The 19531-nt window shown below is 39.7% G+C and overlaps 1 protein-coding gene across 2 annotated transcripts in view; it reads right to left on the bottom strand.

Moving 5' to 3' along the window:
* Window positions 1-208: 208 nt before the first annotated feature.
* Window positions 209-19531, bottom strand: part of cpne7 (copine VII) — a 31177-nt gene continuing 11854 nt past the window's right edge. For both annotated transcript variants that reach the window (XM_076728284.1, XM_076728293.1), the window contains exons 7-17: window positions 18034-18117; window positions 17866-17955; window positions 17530-17628; window positions 17243-17329; window positions 16785-16844; window positions 15638-15771; window positions 9588-9642; window positions 6506-6557; window positions 5907-6040; window positions 4606-4842; window positions 209-3119 (exon numbers count right to left, since the gene is read on the bottom strand). In XM_076728284.1, the coding sequence (XP_076584399.1) occupies window positions 2967-3119; window positions 4606-4842; window positions 5907-6040; window positions 6506-6557; window positions 9588-9642; window positions 15638-15771; window positions 16785-16844; window positions 17243-17329; window positions 17530-17628; window positions 17866-17955; window positions 18034-18117 (1185 nt within the window). In that variant the 3' untranslated portion in view covers window positions 209-2966. The remainder of the gene's footprint in view (window positions 3120-4605; window positions 4843-5906; window positions 6041-6505; window positions 6558-9587; window positions 9643-15637; window positions 15772-16784; window positions 16845-17242; window positions 17330-17529; window positions 17629-17865; window positions 17956-18033; window positions 18118-19531) is intronic.

Here is a 19531-nt window from a genome sequence, read left to right on the forward strand (position 1 = left end):
TCCATAATGACTGAAGAATCCTCAATAGTTGTGGTCTTCAAGGAGAGCAGCCAACAGCAGAGCTAACTGTGCTTATGTGCATTCATGAGAAGTCAATAGTGTGTGTCTGGGGAGGGCCGGTGAAGCTCTAGAGGACAAATCAAAGTCAGATTAATATTTGTAGCTCGGGGGTGGATGTGTGTATGTTAGAATAGCTGCAAAGTCTAGATATCCTTCCAATGTGTTTAATGGCAAGGACAGCTTGGTTTCCAGCCAAGTGAATTAGTCACCATTCAGTCGCTCAGAGCATAAATGCACCATATAAGATAAATGCAAATCCACTAAGCAAATATACAAAGTATAGAGTCATTAGTAGAACAGGCTACAAATAATAAAGAATCAGGCCCAACCAAACAATTTCAGGGTTGTTACTGTATCGTGAGCAAGAAGGTTTTAAAACAGGGGAGTATTTATGTTGCTGATGCTTTTAGGTCAGGCTGCTGGTACAAGCAACAGTGTTTGAGCTTTATTCACAAAATGTTGCACTTTTAAGGGGATATTACGCTTATTTGGAGCACTAGTTTGTATATGCAGTCAAAAACCAAGGTAGGTTCAATAAAACTATCCATTACAGTGAAGAATTTGTTCAGCTCTGAGAAAGACTACAAACTTCAGTCAACTACTTTTGAGATCATCTGTATTTTGAAAAAAAAAAAAAAAAGAAAGAAAGAAAGCTTGATGAAGGAGTCGTGGTTCTTACATTAGTGATAAAATGCAGGAGTGCCAGGAGGATGCCTTTTGAAAAACTGCACACACTCCTTGAAAATGTAACAACCCGTGACTTGGACACAAGTCATCTCTCCTCTCCTGTTTGGTGAGATGGCCGTATTCACACAGGTGTTTACAATAAGAAACAGCATCTGTCTTCTCTGCTGTAAAGAGTCGTTTTCAGCGAGCGGTCGGGCCTCAGTCTCTGTAGCATCAACACGTTCCTTTGGGAAATAGTGAGGCCAAAACATGACGCTGCTTGTTTTGACATGTCACAGGCTATGCTCTGAACATCATGAAGACAATCTGACAGAGCCCAGCCAAGGTAAGAGAAAGTGACGGCTTTAGCTTTTAGAATAGGATGAAGATTGTAAAGCTCAAAAAATCAGCAGAAAAATCAAATGCAGCACATAGTACAGAGTGATCCTCCAGGCAAGAGTTACTTGAGATGAAAGCATTCACAGAACAGTTTGTTCTGGTGATGTATGTGTGCAATGATGAGCAATCCATTAATACTAATTTTACAGTAAGAAACATTTTAATGGTCACTGAGGAAATTTGGTGATAATGATTTTTTGATTTTTTTAATACATTTCTCTGATGTAAACTCATTCCAGAGCTGGTTTATGAACATTACTGCACTCACTGTGATCGGCTTTGTGCTTTCATCTGAGCTAAACTGTGTGCTCAACAGTTTAATTCCTTATGAAACATCAAGTGGAATTCTATTGCATATAAAAAGCAGCAGGATGGAAAAAATAATGAAACATACTGCAGAAAAGTGAAGGATGCTACGTGCGTGACAGCTGGCACAGGGATGACAACAATAACGAACAGTTCAGAGGGAAAGGATTCACCTGACATGAAGCATGATTTTCACAGCTTATACCATAGCATCTTACAAAAGACCAAAAAATAGGGTGTGATCAGTCACCTCCTCTTTAAGGAAAAATGTCATTTGGGTTTTGTTCCCAGCTAAGCTCAGGAAAGGCAGCCCTTTGCAACACTTTGTTACTACACAGCAACCCAAACACATCTCCTACTTCAACCCGCCAGCTGATGACCTGACTGCACTTTCTGTCTTGCTGGGACTCATTAGCTCCCTGTTGTATATGAAAAAGCATACAAAGAGCTCAAGCTGTAGCAAATATCAAACACTGCTGAAGTTATGTCACTTGCAATTTCACAGATGCACGAACAGGTCTGAAGCGTCGACACATCAGAACCAAACAAAAATCCTTCTGTTGCTGCTGTTTTCTCACCTTGTTTTTAAGGAGGCCTAATTACTGAAGGTTTAGCTATGTATTGTTATTTAGGTACTTATTTTACTCAGAATATGGCAACCTGCACCTGTAATCTGCCAAACACACTCAGCATTGCTTGCTTGTGTATTTGCAGACGTCAGACGGCTGACGTCATTCATAGTTCATGCTGGTGCACTTTGGAACAGAGTCTTTAATTTTAGCAATAGATTAGTTAATCAGTTAAGAATAGTTCATTTATATTTTATGAGAAAAAACGCATTAATGATTTTCCACTAATCTCCTCCAGTGTCAACACATGGTTGGCTGATCTGTAATTGTGATCTGTGTGTGTCTGTAATCCAAATAAAGTCAGTCCTGTGGCCAGACAGACTCGAGTATATGAGGGAAGGTCAGTGTAATAACAGATCTGAATGCAGCATCTCTTCTTTAATACTGTGGTACATCTGTAATATCTGGATTAAATATCGTTCAAGTCAAGCAATAAAATTTTCATTGTGACATATAGTACTGTACAGTACATCTTCAAAATTATCTGGGTATGAAATAAGGAAAACAGTAACTTAATAGGGGCTGAATTTCCTGGCCGGTGAGGAATAATAAGCGTGCATCCGATCGATGGATGAGCACTGAGGGACTGGCCTGCATGCATAAAAATTAGGAAAAAAAACAATCCTCCAAGACTCATGATGCTGAAACAGCTGGACGGTCAATTTGCACAGCCAGGGAGTAAAGCTGGATCCACACTGAGCAGAGAAATAAAAAGCCCACAGTCTCTGTTGCACTGTCCTGGTGTAAACACTTTGACAGCAGTGGAAATTGAAATAAATGAGCAACAACACATTTGGAAAGATTTTTTTCTTCAGTCCAAAATCGCGAAGCATGCGTCCTTTCTCCCTCTCAGTTTGCCGGACTGGTCCTGTGGTCAAAGCTCGGTCCCAGGAACAGGGTGGGCGGTTATTCTGTTGGGGTGGTGGCAACTGGGCTGAGGATGGGGGTGAGTAGGTCCCTCGCAGGACACATGGGGGAGATGGCCTTATGGCTGTAGTACTCTACCACTTGCTTGGGCACCTCTGCCAGAACACATTTGGCCAGGGCTGCAGGTGAAGCCTGCAATCGAGACAGAGAACAGCTGGAGTTGTCAAAACAACTGTTAAATATAATTTTAATCTCACACAGAGCAGCCAGTTTTTCAGTTTCATCCTCATCAGGCGTGGACGTACCCACATATTCTTTGGGAGGAGTCATGCCCCCCGCCATACTGAGAAAATACCAATCTGTCTCCCCCAATATACAGTAGAAATATGTTAAATATGTCCTCCTTTTAGGAACCCTGTCACCCTGCCTTTTGTTATTTTCCAGCTGTTTTCAATTTCTTTCTGTTTGCTGAGGCAAAAGAGGCAGACAGAGAGCGAACTGATAAGATGCAGGCTCGAGGTGAGACATCGTATTAGACATAACATTACTCAAACAATATTCGCATTACAATTGTGTTGGCAGCATGTTGCATGTTGTATGAATATATTGAAGCTGAGTTTATCTGGGGCAAGAGAAAAAAGTGTAGACCTTGGCTAGCAGCCAACCTCCATATCGTTAGCTGTGTTCCTGAGGTCTCTGTCTCTCTTTGGGTTACTTGCGTCATTAAAACTAACGTTGGTGCTTCTGGATATCCGGTATTATGAAGCCGGTATCATGAACCTGTCTCTGTTAGCAATGGGGTTTCCAGCTGTTAACCATAATCAGAACCATGAATACCGAGATGAGATAAAATGGTCAGGTGATTGTACCCGCAGGAAAAATCAGAGAAAATTAAAAGTGATATTCAACAAAGTGAAATGTAAACAGCATAATCACATAACTAGAACATAATAAGATGCCTTAGAGAATAATTAATAATGATAACAGGAATCTAGAAATCATTTCCAAACATTAAAAGTAAGGCTAAGGCACAAATTAAGTGTGGGTAGGCTACAGTATGTCTTTAATATAAGAATGATTACTTTTTGCTCCACCTCCCTCCCTGCTGTTAGGACTGCTTTGTCTGTTGTTGTCATACTCTTTGCTGAGTATGAAAAAGATGGGGATCCATAGCATCCTCATCCTTTTCATACTCGTCTCCTCACCTCTCATGACCTTGTTCCCTGTATGGAAGCATCTGTCTTCGGTAGGTTTCACCACTAATTTATTCAGCTTTGCCTTTTTTTTCCCCTAATTTGCCATCCACCTAATTATGGTACAGATACACTGTAACACAAATTTTGGGAAATGTTTCTGTTTAAAACATGAGACATCTTGTCCATAACAGACTGCATAACTGTACAGTTGAAATACTGCTGATTGCATGTTGTTACATTTTGAATACTTTTCTTGTGTGAAGACATTTCTGGATTTCCTCCAGTCCATGATGCCCATCTGTAGCACTGGCAAAGCCAGCAAAAGCCTCCTGTTTGCTCTTTTAAATAACAAGGGAGGGGGACGTTATATAAAAAAGATTAATGTCCACGAGCGTCACTGGCACAGCAGTCAGAAGGAGTGGAGTTGAATTGAAAACCCAAAGTAAACAAGTGAAGATTGACAGACTGTGAAAAGAACTGACCGTTTTGAAGTCTCTGAAGGGCACAAACTGCACAATGTCCCTGAGGACCGGTTCGCCCTTCGGTGAGCGTAGGACTCCATCATCTCCATCCAAAATCTGCATGTCTGTGAAGTCTGCATTGCCCACACCAACAATGATTATGGAAAGAGGCTGGTAGGAGGCTCGTACAATGGCTTCACGCGTGTCTGCCATGTCTGTCACTACACCATCCGTGAGGATGAGCAGGATGTGGTATCGCTGGAAGAAGAAAAGAGCTTTCAGTGTGAATTAATCCATGTTAATGTGAACCCATTTTAACAGCAACATGCAGTTATAAGCGAGGACACCTCGCAGTGGGTGTTTTGGTCTCAAGTAGGTTTTTCATGCTGTCTTGGATAATTTTACAGCCTCCACTGAAAAGATAAGTTTATGTGTGTATGGCACTTTGTTAAAGTGTTATACAGGAAACAAGGGAATCGGGAACAGATAAAATAGAAACATATTAAAAACAAAAGACAGAGCAACTAAATCACAAACTACAGCAGAGAAATGCTGTGTGTGTGTGTGTGTGTGTGTGTGTGTGTGTGTGTGTGTGTGTGCATGCATGTATGTGTGAAATTAATTTCATGTATCTGCTGAACAGTATAATATGAGTAGTACAGTACAAGAATATTAACATGGCACAATATACAGCAATCATTTTTGATTGGTACAACGAGCAGTAGTTAGTCTGTTGGAAACATGACTGTGTTTGTTTTACTGAATCTCCTGCCCTGTGCATTTCTAATGCATGACCTGAAAGTCTAATCATTTACAGCAGCTCATTTACTGAAAAATAAGGACTGACACTGAGGAGTAAACAATTAGATGAAGGTCAGTGCAGTTAAGGGAGTGTAATAGCTGAGAACATAATGTCCATGTAGCTGATGGGTAATTCAAGGTAGTAAATAGATAATAGACTGATGTTATACTCCCAAAGGCATATTAAGGAAAGATAACAGGCACAGTGAGTGACTCTATTACCCACTTTTGTTAAATCACATTTTAACTGCAGCTCATGAGGTAATTTCAAACAAAAATAAAGGGTCAGTGATATTGAAATATGTACAGTAATACACCACCAATGCAGCACTTTATGACTTCAATCCATAATTTAAAGAATACTAATTTTCTCTATAACGGGCCACTTCTTTTGCACTGCAGGGCATCATTACCATGAACGGTGAGGTGAACCAGAGGTTGTTCATTCTGGGAACTCAGAGAACAACAAACCCTGTATTATGTCCATATATTTTTTTAATGGAGTATAAAGGGGCACTCACAGAAGCATCTTTAATGTTGCCGTCGCCTGCTGCCAGCTTAGCTATTCTGTTGATGATGGGAGAGACATTGGTTGGGCCATACAATTGGATCTTAGGAAGGCAGTTCTGGTATGCCTCAACCACCCCTTGGATCTCTGATCAAAGAGAGCACAAAGCAAAATGAAAGAAATATTTAACACACTTGTAAAGAAGCGACTGTAAATGACAGTCAGATGTATCATTCACTGTAGTCAAGCAAATTATTAGGGGCCTGAATAAAGAAGATAAAACCTCTGAAAGAAGCAACGTTATAGTTTTTGAGTATTTTGAGTACTATGACTTACTCTTGAGTAAGCACACAACTAGAGAAAGATGCGCACATAAATCCTCATAAAATCCAGTACAGAGGAGTTGGTTCTCTTCTTTACTAAAGGATGTTATGAATATGATCTACCTAACATTCATTTACCTTTTCCATTCATTCTTTTACCTGAAATTTGTGATTAGGAGCCTGATGTGCGACAGTGATATTTCTAAGCCTAACCCCAGATGATGATTCTAATATCATCAGCATAGAGGTGCACTTTTCAGGGAAGCTGTTGCTGAAAGCCCTTCCTTACCTTCACATTCATCATCTTCTTGGTTGAAATTAATGGCAAAGTCATGAGACACCTGCGGGTGGAGAAAGAGAATATTTAGAATATATATAAACACTGCCAACCTGGAGGCTTTGTGCTCTGCATTCTTTTTTGTTATCATGTACATGATGTATCGGATCATGTATGTCCCATGTTTGGGACCTCGACTTTCTTCTGGTATTGTTGATTACAATTCTGTTAAGGAAAATGTTCCTTTTCTAACAATGTCCAACCGAAATGACAAAGAGCTCAGTAGAACCACAGGAACCAAAAGTGGGAAAAGCTGGTTGGGTGTGTTTGTGTTTCTTCGTGTAAATTTGACAGCTTCTCATTGTGATTTTGACAATAAGAAACGTTCTTCTGGTGACATCAGCGACAGGGCTACTGAACACATCAGGTGATACTGGGAATCAGTTTGTCACCAGGCAGGTTCATTAAAAAGGCAGTAACCTTCAATATTACCATCAACCTAATATTACTTTGAATGCACTTACACTGACCACAACACATCCCAAAGATTTATAGGTCAGTGAACTGGGATATATTTATATATTAGAAGTGACTAAATGGTAATACATTGATTCACCAGATGAATAGTTTTGCATGTAAATTTATAATGGCAGGGAAAGTATGTGAAAATACTGTGTTAAGTGAAAAAATTATTTAATTACGAACTGATAACAATGAGGAGTTAACCGTACTGAGGTTGAGCATATAACTTTGGTTAATAATGTGACAGAAAATCACTTGATAAATTGATGAAAGTAACCCACTTTTATTTTCAGGGGCAGAATGTCTTATGTGACGTACTGCTTTGAATACTTCATTCTGTTTGTATTAATATCCTGAATCATAACTACACAATAGCATATAAGATGCACTATATGCGTAATGTCTGGTTTCTGAAAAGAGATTGCAACCCCTCTTCTTTTATCTGGTCTATTCTTGCCATCCAAACGTCAGATTGACTTTGTTTATCTCAAAGCTGTTTAATTGGCAAAAATGAAATCCTCTTCTTGATACCTCCTCTCACAAGAAACCATTTTTTCCACAAGCACCAACTGTGAGCCATATCAGCGACAACTGACTCCTCTCCAGCTGGCTACTTTTTTAAAAGTCATTTTTGTCTTTAATGTGATTAACTGCCTGGATTCAGTCACCTTATAGATAGACAGGAGGAGCACTGGAGAAATGAATCAAAGACCACCATTTAGTTTTTTGCAGTGGGGCTCGGGCAGAGAAGGGGTCTCGTTTTGTATCTCATCTCAGGCCTGTTTCACAGCAGACCTTTTGACATGAAATAGCAGGAAACGGACAGGCGTAACTAATAACATTAATAATAGCAGTCTTCCATTTAGGTGTTGTTGTTGCAGAGCTCTGGTATTGTGCAGGCTGGTTCACTGGCAGGGCTTATAGAGAGACTTAAATGGAATGGAGCATCGTTAAGCACTGGTAATGTTATTAGTTACACCTCTGCTTTTTCTGCTACTGTATGTCATTCAACATTACAATCTTTTCTTTGAGCTTTGCCTGTTTCCCCAAGAGGTACACAAAATTTGAACACAAAATTTTCTGCCAAAGATTGAAGTCATTTTCAGTTGTTCTGATTGAGAGATCACTGTATTTTTGTTTTTCTCCAGTGCTTTTCTTACTGGTTTGAAGAGAGCCGGGCTCATTTGGAAAAAGGTGATATCACCAATCAGGATAATAAAATCTGAATCAAAATGTGTTCACAGTTGTGGGGTTGTTGCTTAAGTTGGCAGGCCACTATCAATCAAATATGATCAAACAACACTCACACAGTCCTGATGAAGCACATTGAGTTTGTGAGCGTTAAGGTACTCAGACCATAGGGTGGTCACACCCGCTGTTAAGTTCGTTTGGCCCAGGCCGAGGGAAAAATATAATACATTTTTTCCTTTGAGGTCTGGCCTGGTTCATGTTCAGACAGGCTTTTGCAAACAAACCAAAAGCTTTCAGACTCATTCATCGGATACTTTTGGGGCCAGTCATACTTCATCTTGAGGAGCCATGTGAGAAATTGAATTGGGTTGACTGACAGCAGCTTGCAATTTAATGCTTCTTATGCATTCACTTGTGCTCTCTGGTGCCAAAAGGATTGACCATGTGTTCTGAATAATTACAAAAAGAGAAAGAACAGTATTATGGCTGGTATCTTGGATTCTTATTTATATTTGTTTTCTAATTGAACTTAGTATGGATAACGCATAATTAAGAATACAAACATGCACAACAACACATACTGAGAAAGACCCTGCGTCCATCAAAGCTGCACAGCGGTGTAGCCTGTGAGTTCATGCGGTTCATGATTAGTCTAATGACTTCATTAGCATTCACCTGCACCACCGACCACAAAGAGGCAACAGCATGCAGTAAAATAAATGTGACTCCTGCAAGGCAGTCACTGTCATGGTGAATTCAGAAATTTAAAGTTTGTATTTACTGAGGCACAAATCTTTTCATGATTGAAATGATAATTATCAGTGTTTCACATCAGCTAAAGCACAGTACAGTTTTACATTAAACCTCGGCCAGTTTGATAGACTATCAAATGGCACAGTGAGTCAACTGTGCGTGTGTGTGTGTGTGTGTGTGTGTGTGTGTGTGTGTGTGTGTGTGTGCATATGTGTGTGTGTACGTACACTGTCTCTTCACATGTCAGTCAGACGTCCCCCCAGGGCTCTATTCAGAATCACTGACGGCTTTTGGTCTGATTTGTTTAAACAAATGCTCTCAAACTCATGAATTCTTATGCAAATTGAGCATGAACACTATGGGGCTTTTATGTCATAGGAACATGTTATTTTCTCAAGACAAGTTGATATTTTAAGACAAGGGGCTTACGAATAAAAATAAACTTGGTAATTAGTTTTAAATGTTACATTTGGATGGAATGACAAATTGCGTCATAGAATAGGTAATGGAAATCAGCTTGCTTGCCATAAGGATTCGATAAGAGCACATGAATATACAGTATGCATAATATTGTTCATATTGATGCATGACGGACAGGCAGAGCAGAGATATGAACAGAGATGCTCACCTCATAGTTTGGAGGAATTCTGGCGCCGAACCCCAAAGCTGAAAATCGTTTGTCACTGAAACAGTAAGCAAATTAATCAGTCATACGTTACAGTTACTGCAGTTTAATGTAGGAAGACATTTGACAGTTTGTCCATCTGTTCACATTTTCAAGGGCAAACCACCTTCCTGGTTTGAATTTCATAAATGTTAAAAGCTTGAATTATAATTTGAAATCTGTCCCGCAGTCTCTGCAGCCAGCGTTTGCACCTGTTCAAAGAGCCTCTCACAGTCTTTATCCTCTCCATGTTTCATCAAACCATTTAGATGGGCAGATATATCTGTAAGAGGCTCTGCTGTGCTGGCTTGTGTGCTCCTTGTCAAAGGCCACAGTGCACAGTTTGTATAAATAACAAGACTAGTGCTGCTTATTTTAGTTGTGCGAGAGAATTATGAGCAAGACAGATGTGTGTGTACAGGGAGTTCAAGTAAACCAAGTTCTGAGCCTGTAGCCGACACCTTCCCAGCTGTCAACAACAACAGATGTGATGTCTGAGGTGTACAGCGGGTATATTGTACATGTAGATGCAATGGGCTGCAAGGCTCAACACTGGCCCACTTGAGGGTTCACTGACACACAGTAACTGTGTGGAACATATTCCTCCGAGACTCAATCAATCATATAGTGCAATCCAAAACTAAAATGCACCACAAAAGGCAATAAACAGCTGTCTCTGCTCTGATAGTCCTGCTTTTAGACAGTGATGGAAAGATTACTGGGATATTATAAGTTTAAAGCATTCAAGTATAAGTACTGTTTCTAAAAGAAGATGATAATAAATGAGTTCACACAATGGTGACTGAACCTGTGGCCACAGATAAACATACTGCAACATTTATATCTTTGCAGTATTAGAAACTGGGTGTCTGTGGTGACATTCTTGGAGAAAGGCTGTATTAAGTTACTGCTAATACAAACTGAACATTTCCTCTGGCTGCGGCTTCACATTAAAAGCATTTAACTGGGGAAACACGAGTTTGCTTTTATTATGAAGTAGCCACATGAAATACAGTGTGTTTGCCGTCATGGTTCATCAAAAATCTCTCTACAAAACAGACATTTTCAGCATTTTGTGACCACGGATCAGTTTGAAATATTGCAGGCAGTAGTGGGAAAAGAGGAAGCAGTCACAGTGAGCTGATAGATGAAGTGCTGCAGATGACAGGCTGCACACATCCAACTTAATCAGCTCCTTTCAGTTTCATAGTGCCCTGCTGTCTGCAGACTCGTGCCATGTGCAGCATAAAATCACATCACAGTTGCTCACAGAATGGTGGAAACAGCCTAATAATTGCTTGACTTCATTTTTAATATGAAAATAGTTTGTTTTGCTGGCCCCAGAATTCTGTGATCTCTAGTAATAAATGACATTTGCTGTTACCACCGATAACTACAGATATCACCAAATCACAAGACTGCCACTTTAAGAACAAACTTCATTCGCAATACACATTAAACAGATAACACGTTCGAGACTGTGTGTCATTTAGGATAAGCAGCAGAGCTGTCACAGCTTGTTTTCAATCACATCAGTGACCGTTTGCCTACAGACAGCTTTGCCCAATGGCTGCCGCCCTTATCAGAACATTTACTGTCCGCGCCTTCATGACTGACAAAACAACCTCAAATTCTCCAGCCCAGTGCAATCACCACTCACATCTCCAACAGCATTTCAGTCTGGGACACAGACATTTGAAAAAGTGTGTTTAATTAATTTACTCTGGACACGGTGTGGGTGCATCAAATTATGCACAGCAAGTTTACAGTGTTAATTTAAGTGTTGATTGGAGAGTTGTTTGTCCACACATAGAGTTAATATGGCTTTGAGGCAGAGCTATAAGAAGTGTTAAATCTACTGGGTGTGGATTTCTATAAACACTGGTGATGATTTTTACACCCTGAGTGAGTAACAAACTCCAAACTGTGAGCTCTTGACAGAAGCAACATTTAGCAGGTTTACCATAATAGTTAGTACTAACTGTAATTGCCTTTGTTGTCCCAGTAATAGACTGACACAGCGACAGATTATAAAAGCAATACAATTTCATTATTATAATTTTTTTTATCCTCCTCATAGAACTTGGAGAAGAAAGGGAGTAATATGTCTTTTCCCATAACCTTGCACTATCATATTTACAGTGGCTGCAAACACTGCAACAGCCTGTAGGCTTTGGACAAATCTGAGCTCAGTTACAAAGGCACCGCTGAACATGGTGCATGGGTCATTTTGAGTGCATTTTTGGTTAGCATCATTATTCTCTGTTCCAAGAAAAAGATGAACATGTGCATGGGTCCAACGTTTATTCTCTGTAATGCGTCCTCTCCACATGCCCTGACTAATGTGCTGTACTGTATCCAGATATAAACACACTCCAGTAGCAATATTCCAAAGAAATTAATAGATTTTGGCTTCTGCATCTGATACACCAGCATGAAAGGATGTCTCTGCTCGAAACTCACCCTCAACGTTTACATGTTTTCAACTCATTTTTTATCCATTTTCATCAACATCGCTCCCATCCACTGAATGCCGGCTGTGCTCCCACTACTGTGACCTTGCAAAGATGTTGTATGGATGCAAAATAATAGGAAGGAGCAAATTATGCTTTTGGTTTTGTACTGGTTTTACCGGCTTTACCAATGTAGAGAATGATTTCTAATGAAAGCATTTTAATGGAGAAGAAGCTATTCATGCTGAGCCAATTTTATTCTGAGATGCATTGTATTCTTGTTATTGTTAACAAGATCAATATACAGCACTCATTACCTTGATAGTTGCACTCTTTCCATACTTGTATAAATTTGACCTTGGATGAATGAAGTGATTTCCATGCACAGTTTACAGAAGTATTATGAGATCATCAGGTTCCATAGATGTAGATATGACACAGCATCTTCAGCCCAGGCAGGAGGACAGAGAAGATCGACAAGTCATTTCACCCTATGAATTTTCCTATGAAGGCCATGGTGGCCCGTGTTTTCCCGTTTTTTTGTCGGCACACGTGAGGAGCCATGGAGAGATGTGCCTGGTATAATAGCCCTCTCAGCAAGGTAAACGAGGCTCTGCCCACACAGACAAAAGCTAATCACTCCAGCTCCATAATGCACTCCTCTGCAAGGACTCTAAAATCCCACATCACCTATATTCACTAAAGGCTAAAAGGTTTGCTTGCCCACGTTTTACAACTCAATAACAATTCCAACTTAAGAGGGAAAGGCTGCCTACACTTGCAAATACTGTTCACCCGGAGGCATGTTTCCATGCATGATGCTTTTGTGCATACAGTATATGTAAACACAGAAAATGACAAAGCTGCAAGGTTGAACTGCTAATTTTAAGGCAGGTTTTCAGTGTCTCCAGCGCTATCTCGTGGATGCTATAATTAGCCAAACAGTGCTCCCCTGATATTCAATAGGAGGATCTGCATAAATCAGGAGTCAGGGTGTTAATCCTCATCAGGCTTAGTTTCGACAGATGAGAGGGTCTTTCTCTGAAACATATCATATGATAAATAATTTCACATTAATTAGCAAGTACCTGCAAGCATACCTGAAATAACTAGTTTGTTGCACATTTTCACATTGTTTATTATTTGTTCTCAATCAAACAATCAGTAAATTTAAAAGCAAAATGTGTGTGACTGAAGTCAAAACCTGATAGCTGCATCAGCTGATATTTACATTCACAGTGAGAGGAATTCTCACACAGAAATATAGCTTTGCTCAAATAGCTTCAGTGTCTTTAATGATTCCTCAAACAGGCTTCATGCTGCACCTCCTCTGTCTTTACATCAGCTTCTACACCACGCTGTTATTTCTGCAGACATAATGCCTCCCACTTCTTTTTTAAGTGGCTGCTATCCTGGTGTTAGCCCCTATCTCTGCATGTATTCGACTGTAGTTCAGGGTAATGAGCCTTTGCAAGCTAAGAAGGAGGACCAGTAGCCGCAACAGATACTGAGAGGAAACTGTATCATTGAGTTATCCACAGTAGAAAGCGCATGCAGCCACCACTGTGAACACGGACTGTGAGGTACATGCAAAACAGTTAGCACTGTCCTTACAAACAGCAAAATGTGTGTGTGTGTGTGTGTGTGTGTGTGTGTGTGTGTGTGTGTGTGTGTGTGTGCTTTCTCACAGTGATTCCGAAACTAGAACCATGACTTAATGCGTTCTGTTCATACGTGCTCTAACCAAGTACTGTATGCTTATATCATTATCATATTATATCATATATTATTATTATTATTATTATTATTATTATTATTATTATTATTATTATTATTATTATTAATGCAATGGCCATATGAAATGTGTCTTACCCACTAGCCCACCACGATGTCCAACTTCATATACGTTTCTGAATGATGTTATTTATGAATTATAATAAGCACGGACTGTAGAGGACAATAAAGATATTTCTTCATATCTCCATCCTAAAATGTTAAAAAAAAAAAAAAAAAAAAAAAACCTCATCTTACAACATCAAGAAGTCCTTTAAAAGCTTCCTGTAATTGCACTTTGATCTAGATTCACGCAGCCGACTCAATCCTTGATTCATGGATTAAATGCCTCAATTTCCACCACATTTCTTTGAAATCACTTGAAAGGGACAAAAAAAAAGCCTTCATCTATGGGCGGGGTGTGGCATAAGAATTCCAGGCACTTTTTTTTTTTTTTTGCTTTTCTTCATGTTCATTTTAAAGCATCCACATGAGTACTTTGGATATTCTACGCCACACCTCACCCATGGATGATTTATTTTCACCTCCAAGAGCCCCAGTATTTGTAGGGGACGCCAGGTGCTGTTTGTATTTCTTTTTCTTTGAAATGTGTTCAAAGCTTGTGAGATACCCTGTAAACTAACAGGCATGCAAACAGACAAACCGGACCCACTTTCAGTTTGTGTCTGAATGGAGCACAAGTGTGGTGAGGGAGCTTGGGCAGGTAAATTGGGCAAGATTAAATATTACATTACTTAATGATGATGTGGCAAGAAAGTGGAGTTACATAAAACTAGCATATTGATGATTTCACCATAATAACAAATTTCCTCAGTAGAGCCATATAGGAAACCTTTAACTTCATTATATAGAGTAAACGTTATACATTGATTTAAATATTTATTTATATACTAAAATACAAGATGCAGTTCGTAATCAGTTTGATCTTCACTGGTCGGTTTTATTGTATTATTTGCAGAAATAAAAATCAATATGTGATAGATGCAGTGTTTGTAGAATTCTATCTTTTTCCAAACGGTTATGCTAGAATGGGTTCGAAATAAATTACTGAGTTGCTTTGAAATCTCAGCCAAGAATCTGTCAGTAACAAAACTGATGTCTGCACAGGATTTAAACGCCTGCGGCAGATATAAAGGTCAAAGTGTCATCTTTCTGACAGATTCTTAAAGGCTGAAAATTAATGGACACTTTGAAAATATGGCCAGTCAATAAGAAACCATAAAGGAGTGTGTCCAGAATATCGTGTCGGTGTCCTCAGCTGACATCTTCAGCCCCAGATTAGCCTCATGCATAAGTAATGGCAGTCGAGGCCAAATTTGCTTGCCCTAATTTTGCAAGGTACAAACTGTTTCTCATGCATTGCGTAGCCACGGGTTTAACACAGATTAACCAACGCAAACATGATCTGGACAGTGAGCATGAGTGTATTTGTGCTGCAAGTAACCAGCTGATTTTTTTTTTTTTTTTTTTTCTAAATACATTTCCATGCAGAAACGGGCCGACAGTCAACAGTTCAGTTCCATCAGCTCTACAACAAGCCAGTGAGCAGAAATGTAATAACCTGCAGGATTGTCTCTGCCATTCAGTGCTCCATGACTTCCATTACAATCGTCTGGCTGAGGCTCAGATGGAGCGGCTTGTTTTGGTGCGAGATCCCATCGAAATGGCATGTAAGGAGCACTCTGCAGTTCTATTTCACAACAGGAGAAACTGACAATGCCTGTAGGCACCAAAGAGCCTTTACTGAGAAACAAAAGACTGACAAACCTATCATAGTCTTGACAGATCTCCCCCACTGCTATCAGAGCCTTCAGGTATTCGTTGGGCTGGTAAGGGTTGATGTAATGCAATGAGCAGCTGTTCCTGGGGTCTCCGTTGGAGGCTGTGAAGTCAATGGCAACCTGGTAGAAAGAAGCACAAAGTGTGCAACATGAACAATATGACAGAAGCAATTAAGATTTTTCTTTTGCTACTTTGCTTTTTGTAAAGACTTTTAATTGGCTGCTCATTCTGTGCGAGCGAGCCTGCGGTACGCCTAATGGCAGTATAAATTATCTGATCAGAGGTAGGAATTTGCACTTTTTACACCCACATAGACTGAAGCAGCTACAGCTCCCATGTACTGTAGATCCAAAGCCAACTATTTCAAGAGGAGGAACTGCATCTACCAGAGCAGTCCACATTATTAATATTCATTGTTTCAGTAATCCAGCCAGAGAGTGAGAAGTAGAACTACAGAGGGCAGACCAGAGGGCAAGAGTTGAGGAGGGTTTGAAGTTATTCCATGAAGCTGCCAACAACAAGAAAACAAAACTGTGTGCTTGGACAAAAACACCAACAGGGGATGTTATGAGGATAAAAGGTCTATAAATCCTCAGCATTCAGATCCATTACTTAAGTAAAAGTACTAATACCACACTGTAAAAATACTCCATTGCAAGTCAAAGTCTACATTAAAAATGTTACTTGAGTGAAAGTGTTCCTAATTTAATAAAAGTAAAAGTACGCGTTATTATTACTCATGTCGATGTAAAAACTGTGTTTCACGGGTGTATTTGATTGAAGTGGATCATCATCTGAAGTGTAGTGGAGTAGAAATACAGTGGCATGACATCAGAATACGCAAGTACACGTACCTTAGTTATATTCCCTCGCTAAATATTCTGTAATGATTCCCTGTTAGAAAATGTAACATTTGCTGCATATTGCATGCAAATGGAGCACCGAAGAAAAGTCACAACAAAGTCTGTTTATCTTTGAAGTTTATCTTTGAATCTTTGAAGTAATTTGATCTTAATCTAACAAATAATATGCAGAGAACTTGACAGTCTTCAGGAATCCATAAATCTAGGGCCAGTGCAGTTAAAAGCTCAATGACAGTGAAGCGTCACTAAACACAGACTGCTCAAATTACCGTAAAGTGAATCTGGCATCCTCCCATGATGTAATCCAAGAAGGAGTACACTCTGTGGAGCTGCAGAAAGAAAAAAAAAAGAAGGTTTCCTGAAGGCAAACCCTCAGAAGGGATGTTTGGACAGGAGAGTGAGTATTCAGCTATGTTGTCGGAAGCATCTGGTAATTAAAACAGAATCAACTCAACAAATCTGTTGACTGCAAAAGATGAAAAAAAAAAAAATGCTGTGATATACAGTATCCTGTCAAAGCAAAGGAAAGCAAAAATACTCTCGGTGTAAACAGTGTTGAAATGTTCTCATTTAGTAAGAGTAACCAAACAGGATTGTTTCCACGTACAGTACGTACATGCAAACACAAAGCTGCATGAATATTAAAGGTTTTTTCATTAATATTTCATGATTTAAATCAAAGAACAAAACACAGATTGGCTCAACTCCCTTCAACGCGGATTCCCACCTTAAGGTCACTGAGGATGACAACTCCTGAATTCTTGTAGTTTCTCTTCTTCTGTTTATACTTGGGATTCACACAATCCCACGTCACCTTCAACAAAGCAAGACAAGAAACAGAACAGGAGCAACAATTGTGGCGTTTTGAACACCGTTGATATATCTTAAGCACCGTGACATTTGTTTCATCTGTGATGGATTTCAGCAGAGTGAAAGGAGAGGCATATTGGAAATGGATGAAACGGTTATACGGCTGTCTCTCCTCCGCTCTGCTCCACCTCTCTGTTCACTGACCTTATTTCCACTTGAAATTTTCTGCATTTCCCTGAACGTGGCGTAGAACTCGCCGATGAAGTCGTGCTTCCCCCTTGAGTCATAATCCCACACTAGGCACTGTGGCACACATAGACAGCGCTGTTTACTACTTTCTCTCTGTTGGTTTGGCCGCACATACAGTGTTCATACAATATTTATTGATTTTAGCCCTCAAATATTCAGTGAATTCCCATTTAATTCCATGCCTGTGTGATGCAAGTGATACATTTTCATTATTTGGCCCTGTTTTCTGATCCCCGCTGAATCAAAGTGCTCGGCCTGTGCTTTTTCTGCTGTGGACTAAAGATCTGTTACCTTGAGCTTCCGCTCCTCATCACAGCTGCACAGGGATATGAGAGACACTTTGAAGGGCTCCCACACAGGATTCAGGTTGTTTTTAATCACCTGTTAGAGTAGAAACACATTAGCAAAGTGGCAGAAACAGCTGTTGTTGCAAATGACGAGGAAATGTGAGCATTTTACCTCAGTTCTGTGCACAAGCTGTTCGGTTTCATCGTCATTGATTCGGTATATTTCCAAAAATGGGTCTGACTTGCTGAAGAGATCCTGCAGAGAAAACAGAATATCAGAACTAGTGGCCTGCTGACTCTTATTAATATTATACTCTAATTATTTATTTTATTGAGTTGGAAGGGAAAAAAATCGCATTATTTATTCAGGAAATCTTGTTAAAATCGAGATCTATTTAACAAGACACAAATGAGAAGTGATGAAATACAACATCACATTTAACATTTGTCACTGAGGGATCCATTTAATTTGATTTACAGTGTGTGAGTCAGATCATGATTGCCGATATTTACCCGGGGGCTGTGATGAACTTCACATGGGCAAAATTGCAGGAAAGCATCAGCGCTTAAAATTCAGTGCTCGGCTTATTTCAATATGTATCTTAGGCTGTGTGGATGGTTTGTATGGAAGGAAGCTGAAGTTCGCACAAATGGTTGTTGACACTGATTCATCACTGGTGATTGCAGAGGCAGAGGTAACTGTCTCTGTGATTAAAGGTCAGGAGGAGGCAGGTATAAAATTTGCAGAGCAGCATGGAGGCAGTTTTGGAGGAGACGTCATCCGTGTGGTGAAGTGAATATGAGGGGAAAAAAACAAGGTGCCTGTAACTGTCTGACCGGAGGAGAATTTAAGAACATTTTACAAGCTTCCAACTCGTGCCATTCCCCAGATATTACAATTTGTTCTCTCAACCACTGACCTTTTTCTTCTACCAGTATCCTCATAGACCTGTTATTTCCTTTCATACAGCCTTCCTTACAGTTCTTGAATATCTTTATTGGTTTCTTCAGCCAAAATTTAAAGCTCACTAGCGGAGAAATGACACTTTCTGTGGTTCTCTATTACTTCCCATGTATAAAATGCATATAAAATAATCTAGCATTGGGTTGATACCAACATCACACATGTGAATTCACTCAAAGGTGCCTGTGTCCATATAAGGCTTGTCTGATATCACCATGTTGGTGTTGTTCCTACATCATAATTAATGTTGCTTCAGGACTATCATATGTGGTCTGTGAGGTTCAGCTTTCTGCTGCAGCTTGGTGAGGTTTAGACAACAAGCTTACTGGCTCAGGTTGAGGAAAAGATGATGATTTGGGTCGAAATAGATCCTTTCACAATGCTAGTCATGTGCTTATGTTTCAAGTCTTTTTCCCAAGTAGCAAATCTATGACACCATAACAACATGACAGGTCAGTTGCAGTGATGACATAAACAACAACTGTGTGATACCAGATCACACCTCCATTTGCATCATCAGTATTAATAAATACCCTGCTAAAGTGAAAATATGAGCAAGATTTTGTGTCCTTTACAGTTATTCGTGACTTAAATCATCCCCCGAGTCTCAAGTACAAGCGTCTGAGAGCAGAGCAACACTGATTATTTAGGTCAATTGATTCTTCAGGGAGGAAAACAAATGATTACTCTGTGTGTGTGTATGTGT

The sequence above is a fragment of the Chaetodon auriga genome, chromosome 1 (assembly GCF_051107435.1).
Source record: "Chaetodon auriga isolate fChaAug3 chromosome 1, fChaAug3.hap1, whole genome shotgun sequence".
Taxonomy (NCBI): Eukaryota; Metazoa; Chordata; class Actinopteri; order Chaetodontiformes; family Chaetodontidae; genus Chaetodon; species Chaetodon auriga.